This window comes from Salvelinus alpinus, chromosome 27 (genome assembly GCF_045679555.1).
Source record: "Salvelinus alpinus chromosome 27, SLU_Salpinus.1, whole genome shotgun sequence".
NCBI lineage: Eukaryota > Metazoa > Chordata > Actinopteri > Salmoniformes > Salmonidae > Salvelinus > Salvelinus alpinus.
Window position 1 is genome coordinate 13,714,267 of NC_092112.1, and position 10,803 is coordinate 13,725,069.

Genomic DNA, 10,803 nt, shown 5'->3' on the forward strand with positions numbered 1-10,803 from the left:
CCAAAGCGTCCCTCTTTCCCCAGCAACGGCAAACATGGCAAATGAAAAGAAAGGAAGTTACCGAACTAAACGAGTTTTCGTCAACAATATTGATACGTATTCATCTAAATGTATCGCGAAGGTAAAGTAGCAACGATATAAGTCTATGTATCAGAGTTTGATGTGGCGAAATATTACATAATGTAGCTGACGATGTTTTTGTTTAAACTTTTTTTGCGACTCTGTATAGTTTCTGTCAACCTGCATGGTTGGCGGCTCCTTGGAGGAGGCAGAGGAAGATGGTCCCGCTGAGGATGAGCAAACACTTCAAGATGGGACTTTTCAAATTGTTGGAACTATCTCAAACAACGAGGGGGAAAAACCCAGTTTTGCATTAGAATGTTATACTGTGAGTATAGCTAAAATAACCAACTATAAACTGGGTGGTTCAACCCCCCCGAATGCTGATTGTCTGACAGCGATGTTATACCACGGGTGACAAGTCATTTATTTTTACTGCGCGTATTACGTTGGTAACCAGTTTACAATAGCAATAATGCACCTTAGTGGTTTGTGGTATATGACCAATATACCACGGCTAAGGGCTGTATCCGCATTGTGTTGTGCGAACAGCCTTTAGCCGTGGTATACTGGCCATATACCACACCCCGTCTTGCCTTATTTCTTAAATATATAATATTGATATAACAACACACTTTATCATTCAGCACTATGCAATGGCATGCAATTTTCATCCAGGCCTGTCATTGACGTCTTTCCACGTCCATTCCAGTCACAGAAGCGAGATCAGCTACTGCCAAGCCTATTGGAATGTGATGTGGTGGTTTACAACATCTCAGAACATGCAACAGCAGAGCTGATAGATGAGGCAATTTGGGCAATTTCAGGTAGGCTATGGACCAGTCCATCTGTTGGATGAAACCATCATGATAAATTCACTCTCAGATAGGGTTGTCAGAGTTAATCAGTTTTACTCGAGTTAACTTTTTGTCATTTTAGTGCGCTCATTTAAAAAAAAAAAAATGTGTTTAACCTCAGTCTGAAAGCATTCAAAATACACATCATCTTTACAGCTAAAAACAACAATGCCATGGCAAAACAAGTTGACATTGAGGTTAAAAGTGACCTTTATCAATTTGCTTGATTTTTGCAAACCATTACTTTGGACAAAATCAAGATGTCAATATTCTGGTAATGCTTTTTGTATAAAATTTAAAAACAAAACTTAAATTACATCTCAATTTGAGCAAATTCATAATTTTCCATTGTGATTAATCACAGCAATTCCTGCGATGAACTAGATGTGTTCTTTTCTTAACATTTGTCAACCCTACTCTCAGACTGTCAGCCTTACTCTCAGACTGTCAGCCCTACTCTCAGACTGTCAGCCCTACTCTCAGACTGTCAGCCTTACTCTCAGACTGTCAGCCCTACTCTCAGAATGTCAGCCCTACTCTCAGACTGTCAGCCCTACTCTCAGACTGTCAGCCCTACTCTCAGACTGTCAGCCCTACTCTCAGACTGACTGCCCTACTCTCAGACTGTCATCCCTACTCTCAGACTGTCAGCCCTACTCTCAGACTGTCATCCCTACTCTCAGACTGTCAGCCCTACTCTCAGACTGTCATCCCTACTCTCAGACTGTCAGCCCTACTCTCAGACTGACTGCCCTACTCTCAGACTGTCAGCCCTACTCTCAGACTGACAGCCCTACTCTCAGACTGACAGCCCTGCTCTCAGACTGTCAGCCCTACTCTCATACTGTCAGCCCTACTCTCAGACTTACTGCCCTACTCTGACTGTCAGCCCTACTCTCAGACTGACAGCCCTACTCTCAGACTGTCAGCCCTACTCTCAGACTGTCAGCTCTACTCTCAGACGGACAGCCCTACTCTCAGACTGACTGCCCTACTCTCTGACTGACAGCCCTACTCTCAGACTGTCAGCCCTACTCTCAGACTGACTGCCCTACTCTCTGACTGTCAGCCCTACTCTGACTGACTGCCCTACTCTGACTGACTGCCCTACTCTCAGACTGACTGCCCTACTCTCTGACTGACAGCCCTACTCTCAGACTGTCAGCCCTACTCTCAGACTGACTGCCCTACTCTCTGACTGTCAGCCCTACTCTGACTGTCAGCCCTACTCTGACTGACTGCCCTACTCTCAGACTGACAGCCCTACTCTCCGACTGTCAGCCCTACTCTCAGACTGACTGCCCTACTCTCTGACTGTCAGCCCTACTTTGACTGACTGCCCTACTCTCAGACTGACAGCCCTACTCTCAGACTGTCAGCCCTACTCTCAGACTGACAGCCCTACTCTCAGACTGTCAGCCCTACTCTCAGACTGTCAGCCCTACTCTCAGACTGTCAGCCCTACTCTCAGACTGTCTGCCCTACTCTCAGACTGACAGCCCTACTCTCAGACTGTCAGCCTTACTCTCAGACAGTCAGCCCTACTCTCAGACTGTCAGCCCTACTCTCAGACTGTCAGCTCTACTCTCAGACGGACAGCCCTACTCTCAGACTGTCTGCCCTACTCTCAGACTGTCTGCCCTACTCTCAGACTGTCAGCCCTACTCTCAGACTGTCAGCCCTACTCTCAGACTGTCAGCCCTACTCTCAGACTGTCAGCCCTACTCTCAGACTGTCAGCCCTACTCTCAGACTGTCTGCCCTACTCTCAGACTGTCAGCCCTACTCTCAGACTGTCTGCCCTACTCTCAGACTGTCAGCCCTACTCTCAGACTGACAGCCCTACTCTCAGACTGTCAGCCCTACTCTCAGACTGTCAGCCCTACTCTCAGACTGTCTGCCCTACTCTCAGACTGTCAGCCCTACTCTCAGACTGTCAGCCCTACTCTCAGACTGACAGCCCTACTCTCAGACTGTCAGCCCTACTCTCAGACTGTCAGCCCTACTCTCTGACTGTCAGCCCTACTCTCAGACTGACATATTATCTCACTGGACCTTTTGAGTTACATTGCAAATACGGCATGTCCGGTAAGAAGCTGTCTCCTCTTCCTTTTATGCTGCAGCTCTTCACTCAGATATTGAGAGTTTTGCGTCTCAGAAGATATTCATTTTGATATCATCAGTCATGACCTGGGCAATGAGCAAGCCAGCCGATCCTGTAAGTTTCTATTCAAATCTCATGTTTCCTAACTACTATATCATTTATGTGTCAATACACTTTTCTGAATATTCCTCATATCCTTTCTGTCCTTAGAATGACCCAGAGATTCCTCTGACAGAGGACGACTACAGGAGGAAAAGACATCATCCTAACTTCAAGGAGCACACCAACGCAGAGAAAACTGTGCTCAAACTGGGCAAAACTGTAAGTATAATGGGTAGGGTTCGGCAAATGTCAACAACAATGTCAACAACAACAAAAACAAGGGCAAAAACAACAACTCTTTGGTTTACCATACAGAAAAAGTCCAAGCTGTCCAGTTATGTTGTGGCAGCAGGTGTTCAGTATGGAATGGGAGAAAACCTCCTTCACTACTTCTTCAAGGTACATCTGAACTATATAACTGAGACATTATTATTCTATCAAGACTTCGATGGATGTTCTCTGTCTCACTCTTTCCTCTGGCTTGACTCCTCAAGACGTCTTGGCTGGGGGAGTTTGCACAAGTTCCTGTTTTTGGGCCTGGCACAAATGTTATCCCTACCATTCATGTCAACGACCTTGCAGGGTTTGTATTTTTCAATGCGTCCATTCCATTGTCTTGATGTTCAATTATTGCTTATTTAAGGGTATCTGCCAGAGTTTGGGTGAAAACCCCCCAACTAATTCTATGATATTGTCTACTTTTGTCAACAAGGGTTATTCAGAATGTAATCGACCACAAGCCAAAGATACATTATTTCCTCGCTGTGGATGATTCCAATAATACTTTTGAGGATATTGTGAAGGTAAATAGGCTAAGCCAGACAGACATCTTGTTGATCATTTCAAGTTTATTGGTAAAATTGTTGCATTTCTTTCTTTTTTAAATAGATTTGTAGATCTACACAATGGTTGGTGTTTTTTTCTTCTGTATTCCCCCTGCTAGATAATAAGCTTTGTGCTCGGTCCAGGGAAGATCAAGAAAGTCCCTAAGGAGGAGGCCTACCTCACCAATGTTCTGACGGTCTGTTTCCATCCCTCGTCTCAGGTTTAGAAAAGTTAATTCAGAAATGCCCGTTGTCAGTTGGAGCATATCTTAACTAGCCTGGTCCCAGATCTGTTTGTGTGGTCCAGGGGAAATTGGCAGAACAGCAGTAGATCCGGGTCTGGTCAATGTTGGAGCGTCAATTTCACCTTGTTTTCCAGAACGATGATGTGGATTACCTGAGTGTCAACCTGCGGATAGAGCCAACCTTTCTGAAGGAAACCTTCAACCTTCACTGGGTGTCGGAGGCTGGCATCATTGATAACATCAACCGGGTGGTGGAGGAATACAAACTGTTGAGACTACTACTGGTGAGGGACCAAACCAACTACTGTATGTTTACCTCTTCTGTTCTTAGTTAGGGTCTGAATGGATTTTCCCAGCACCAATTTAGAATGTGAACATGTGTATTGTCTCTTATTGGAAGGAAAGCTTCGTTACACAGCAATACAGAGAATGTGCACCGTGTTTAGGCTTATAGATATATATAGATTATAGATAGTGTCATTATATTATTTTATATGATATGATATACTCAAATTCAAGCCAGAAATTGTTAAAATATTTAACATGCTCTTTGGTTTTCCCATCAGCCCATCAGAATCTGTCTCCTGGGCCCTCCAGCAGTAGGGAAGAGCACCGTGGCAGAGAAACTGTGTAAACATTACAAACTGCACCACATCAACCTCAAAGAGATCATTGATGAGAATATGCATCATCTGGTCAGTAAAAGCGAAGCAATGACACTTGTAAAACTCTTCATATTTATTCTCTCTTGTAAAATAGGAAATGCCTCCCCCTTGTGGTCGATCAAAAGAAATGCACCCCTTGTTATTTTCTAATATTACAGTGTCTCTCTGTACTATACATGTACACTCTACAGTATCAATAGGTGTGTGAACCATTTTGTAAAACAACATCTTACAATATATTAATCCAGGTATTCATTTTTGTTGTTTATTATATGTCAGGAGGAGGCTGTGAATGTGGCTGAGCAGGAGGGAGAGAGTGAGGAGGCGCTCAGTAACGCTCAGGACCAACTGGACTCTCTGAAGGACAGCATGGAGCAAAATGGAGGTATATCAATATTCCACAACACAGTCATGAGTTGTTCCTGAAAGCATGTTTGTAGATTTAATTTACGTAATATTCCACAACACAGGCATGAGTCATTCCTGAAAGCATGTTTGTAGATTTAATTTACGTAATATTCCACAACACAGTCATGAGTTGTTCCTGAAAGCATGTTTGTAGATTTAATGTAGGTAATATTCCACAACACAGTCATGAGTTGTTCCTGAAAGCATGTTTGTAGATTTAATTTACGTAATATTCCACAACACAGGCATGAGTTATTCCTGAAAGCATGTTTGTAGATTTAATTTACGTAATATTCCACAACACAGTCATGAGTTGTTCCTGAAAGCTTTTGTAGATTGAATTTAGACTCCGCCCCTCATCTCTAAAATTTGTTTGATTTCATATTATGAAGGTGTTTGTTTTCTAACGTTTCTGAAGCAATGTTAAGTGGTTTCATGAATGTCATCATTATTCTTGCAGGTCGCCTGAGCGACGGGCTTGTTTACCGTATGATGCGTGATAAGTTGAACTCAACGCCTTGCAGGAACCATGGCTTCGTCCTCGACGGCTTCCCCAAGTCCTACGATCAGGCCAAGGAGATCTTCTATGGTAAACATAAATCAAATTAACATTATTTACAATTAAAGCGTTGATGATATCGTAAAATACTTTACAAATAAGTGATGAAAAAGATAACCTTGTCATCCTGCTTGTTCCCTTAAACACTGATGTTGTCTAGATGACCTGGATCATCCCAGGTCCAAAATGCCTGCTTACAACAAGAAGATCATTCCTGGTAAGTAATTGTTAATATAACTGAATTGCACAGTATTGCATGTCTATTACTAACCCCCCCCCCCCCCCCCCCCCGTCGTCTGTCTCTTTTGCAGAGTTCATTTTCTCCCTGGAGGCATCTGATGACTTTTTAAAGGAGCGGGTGCAGAACCTACCTGAGAGTGTGGCAGAGAAAATGCACTACTCTAAAGACGAGTACCTTACCCGGCTGAAGAAATTTAGAAAGGTCAACGTGGAAGATGAAACGGTTCTGAACTACTTTGACGAGCTGGAGATTCACCCAGAGCACATTGGTAAGGCTGACAGACTGCAGATGTTGATTTACCAAAAAGAAAATGTGATAGATAAGATCATTTTGAAACCTTAATATTCAACTGTAATTATCAGAACTAGTAATTGTAGTAAATAGTGATTTGATTAGAACTCAACGCATTGAGAGGAAGTCTGTCAGTCTTTCATAGTCTGTCTGTCTGTCAGAGGTGAACAATGCCGTCGATCCTGAATACGGCGATGTGATGGACAAAATCACCAGGCTGGTGGGGCGTCCCAGGAACTACGGACCCACCCCTGAGGAGAGAGAGGAGATGGAGAGGAAGTCCGTAGAGGAGACAGCACAGCGCCTGGTACTGGAGACAGCAGAGTGGAAGAGGAGGGAGGCTGAGACTGCTGCCAAGATGGCCACACAGCTAGAGGAGTGGGTAAGAGATGGGCTGCTTCAGGAGTAGTATACTAGAATGGGAATAGGATGGCAGTTCAGGAAACATCTCTCACATTACTCATTGAGATTTGATTCCATTTTGGAATCCTTATAGACTCATCTCCACATTGCTTACCCCTATCCAGTCCTCTCAGATCAATAAACTCTTAAAACCCCTCTTTGTATACCATGCAAGAGTGGGCCCACCAGCAACAACGCAAACCCCGGAGTTGTAGTTTCTGTTTAGCTGAGCTGTACATACGTTGTGTGTGGGTTTCTCTAGAACCGTCACGTGACTGAGGTGAAGAGGCAGGAGCATGAGCTGCTGGAGGCTCGCGCCGCCCCCCTGAGGAACTACCTGATGAATTACGTAATGCCCTCTCTCACTGAGGGCATGATGGAGTGCTGCAAGGCCAAGCCAGACGACCCGGTAGACTTCCTGGTAATGTTTTTATTTTATTAAAAAAAAAAAAAAACTTTATTAATCCCACAAAGAGAAATCAGATTTGTCACCAGCAAGAGACATACAGAAAAAATATACTGTACACACGCATACATCAGAGACCAGTAGACGGAGCACTGATGGCTGGTGAAATAAGCAAAACAAATGTCTTCCATAGAAGCAAATAGATTCAATAGATTAGTAGCCTACTTCTACTCTTCAATTATATAGGTTGCACTTCAACCATAAACGGATGGTTTATTATTTATTTATGGATGTTGTCAGGTACTGAAGTATGCTAGGCCTACAGTAAAGAAATGTGACGCTTCCAACCCAATTGTCCTTTTTTTGTTTTTTCTAAATACTACATTTTTGTGTTTATCTATTTCAGGCTGAATATCTCCTCCGGAATAATTCACAAGATTAGTGTGATGTGGTTAACACATTCCACACGTCTATGAGACCTTGTCGGCTGGTATTATAAATGTTTTGTCATGACAGTGTTCTGTGTTGATCAAGTCTACCTTGTTTATTTTCCCCCACAAGAAATACAAAAAAAATCTAGTCCTCCTTTTGGAGGAATTATTGTAAAGATCATTTTATGAATATAATGATCTTTAACTAAAAAAAGTTAAATGTATATTCTGATTTAAAATGTGTGTTAATGCCTATGCTACACCCACCCTAGCATGAATTGTAATCCAATTACAAACCCACAGCCGATTGACACAACGGCTAAATTTCAAAAACAAGCGTGAAAACAGAGCTAGTGATTTTCTGAACAAGAAGTTCAACTGAATAAAACTCACCAAAAAAAAGAAGCTTAAATTTAAGGCCAGGCATCACAGGCTGACATTTTTACATCTATCAATTTTGAGATTTATTTTGTATTTTGGTCTATTAATATTAGTATATTCACACAACAAAAACATAAACATTTCAAAAACTTGATGAAAATATATATTTTCTTTAGCTGCTCATATTCTACTACCTTCATTTGAATGAATTTTAACCACTTTAAAATGGAATTATATCAATAATTTCAAAGCGCACTACATTGATTTCCCCATCATTTAAAATCCCATTTCATAGAGAATGTTACAAACTGGACTATATTTAGTAACTTACTTTGAAGAGATGGTGATTTGGGTCTAAGTAGGTGTTTAGTAGTCTAATTTCAGCCACCACATTTTTCTCAGCATCAGAAGCATCTGTATTCACCAATTTGTGTGTGGTTATGCTAAGATATATTCTCCAGACTTGCTCTGAGGGAATTGTTGATATGTTGTAAATGTTTTATTCTAGATAACATTTTCTTTGGAAAAGAAAAAAAAAAAAAAAAAAAAAATGAATGTCATTAGTATTTTAATCTGCTCTGTAAAGGAGTGAAACCATCCAGTATCCAGAAAAAGAGATTTGTGCGATATGCAAATATGCACATATAATGAGACCCAATTTGCATATTTGTATAAAATATTGATGAAAAAATATATATAAAACATGTGTGTCTACGTTCAACTGGTAAAAGTTGATTGTGATATGATTAAGATAAAACAAATCCCTATTGGGGTGTGGTGACATGCAGGGATAGGCGTCCCGTTAACGGGACAGTTGTAAATCATGCAGCGCCGATTAGAGAAACAACAAATGTCGGTACATATAAGTGTCTTATATCGGCTGAAAGCTTAAATTCTTGTTAATATAACTGCACTGTCCAATTTACAGTAGCTATTACTCCGAAAAAATGCCATGTTATTGTTTGAGGAGAGCTCCTAACAACAAAACACTTTTTTCACCGCGATAGTTTTGATAAATTCACCTCTGAAGGTGAAATGTGTACTTACATTCTGAAATCATGCTCTGATTTATCATCCAAAGGGTCCCAGAGATAACATGAAGTGTTGTTTTGTTAGATAAAATCCTTTTTCATATCCTAAAAAGGTCCATATAGCACGCACGATCGATTTTGTATTTCCACTCGTTCAATTTGCAAAGAAAGGAATCTGTGAAAGTCTAACCCTAAAGGTTGTTTCAACCAATCAAATCACGTTCGTATTTATTCCTCAGAGATCCTAGAACATAACCAGACTTCACTGTATCATTAGGGGTGTAGTATATCCTATAGGACACCAAATTTGGTCAGAGAGCAACGCCTTCATGGCACACCAATGACGCGGGCGGTCTTCACTTGATCGAATGTAACTTTCTCAAATAAGCACCAATCAGGGTCAAACAAATCTAGCTAGATAGCCAATGAGCTGTGCTTTACGGGAGTGTTGGGGAACCCTGTATCTGTCGCAAGTGTAGCTGCTAACCTTGTGTGACAGCAAGCCTTTTCCGTTTGGACAAAAATGATAAAAATATGCAGAGTTATGAAATCTGGGTGTTTTGCAAATGTTTAACTTATAATATGGCTACTAATACTGGAAAAGATAAATCAAAGTCCAAGTATACAGATTTGACGATATTCTTGCAGAAAAATGTAATGTGAATGTCTCCTTCACGATTTGCCCAAATGTACCTGGGTGACTTCACACTAAAAGACATATAGTTTGCTCATACTTCAAGTTATCCGTCTGAAACTTTGCACATACACTGCTGCCATCTTGTGGACACTGTCGGAATTACAACCAGAGTGATGCCTTTCTGTAGCATTTCAAAGATGGTGGTAGAAGAAAAAAAAAAGTTTGTTTCTTTCTTCGTATTTTCGTACTAGATCTATTGTGTTATATTCTACATTCAATTCACATTTCCACAAACTTCAAAGTGTTTTCTTTTCTAATGGTACCAATAATATGCATATCCTTGCTTCAGGGCCTGAGCTACAGGCAGTTAGATTTGGGTATGTCATTATAGGCGAAAATTGGGAAAAAAAGGGGGCTATCCCTAATTAATAGTGAACACAGAACAGCGATAAGCTTTCTCTGTTCATGTCCTCCCCATTGAGTAGTAGACTGTATGTATCAAGGTGACATCTAGATGGTTATCAATATTAGTTATTTCTTGTGTAGGCTGCTATCCTACTTGAAATAAAATCATGTGACAGAGTGAATTTTGTCATTTAGGTTAGTATTGCGGAGTAACTACAAAGGTGTGGATCTATCCTCAGTTTTCTCCTATCACAGCCATTCAACTCTGTAACTATTTTAAAGTCCCCGTTGGATTTAATCCCTGAGCGGTTTCCTTCCTCTCCAGAAACTGAGTTAGGAAGGACGCCTGTATCTTTGTAGTGACTGGGGTGTATTGATACACCATCCAAAGTGTAATTAATAACTTAACCCTGCTCAAAGGAATATTCAATGTCTGCTTTCTCCCAGATAATTGTATGTGTGGGGTACAGGGATGAGGTGTTCATTCAACATTAGTATTGCACAAAGAATCCATGCAACCTGTTATGTGACTTGTTAAGCACATTTTTACTCCTGAACTTATTTAATCTTGCCCTAAGAAAGGGGTTGAATACTTATTGACCCAATACATTTCAGCTTTTCATTTTGTATTCATTTGTAAACAATGCAAACAACATAATTCCACTTTGACATTATGGGGTGTTGTGTGTAGGCCAGTGACACAACATATCCATTTTAAAATCAGGCTGTAACGTAACAAAAAAAAGTCAAGGGGT

The 10,803-nt window shown here is 41.1% G+C and overlaps 1 protein-coding gene across 1 annotated transcript; it reads left to right on the forward strand.

Moving 5' to 3' along the window:
* ak7a (adenylate kinase 7a) lies at positions 1–10,230 on the forward strand. Its single transcript, XM_071369425.1, has 18 exons — positions 1–121; positions 230–388; positions 773–887; positions 3,040–3,134; positions 3,231–3,341; positions 3,438–3,521; positions 3,617–3,705; positions 3,835–3,925; positions 4,066–4,143; positions 4,326–4,475; positions 4,758–4,886; positions 5,136–5,241; positions 5,725–5,853; positions 5,984–6,040; positions 6,135–6,332; positions 6,517–6,737; positions 7,020–7,178; positions 7,570–10,230. Exons 1-18 carry the CDS (start codon positions 35–37, stop codon positions 7,603–7,605), a joined length of 2,094 nt encoding a protein of 697 aa, XP_071225526.1. The 5' UTR covers positions 1–34; the 3' UTR covers positions 7,606–10,230.
* The last annotated feature ends 573 nt before the right edge of the window (positions 10,231–10,803 follow it).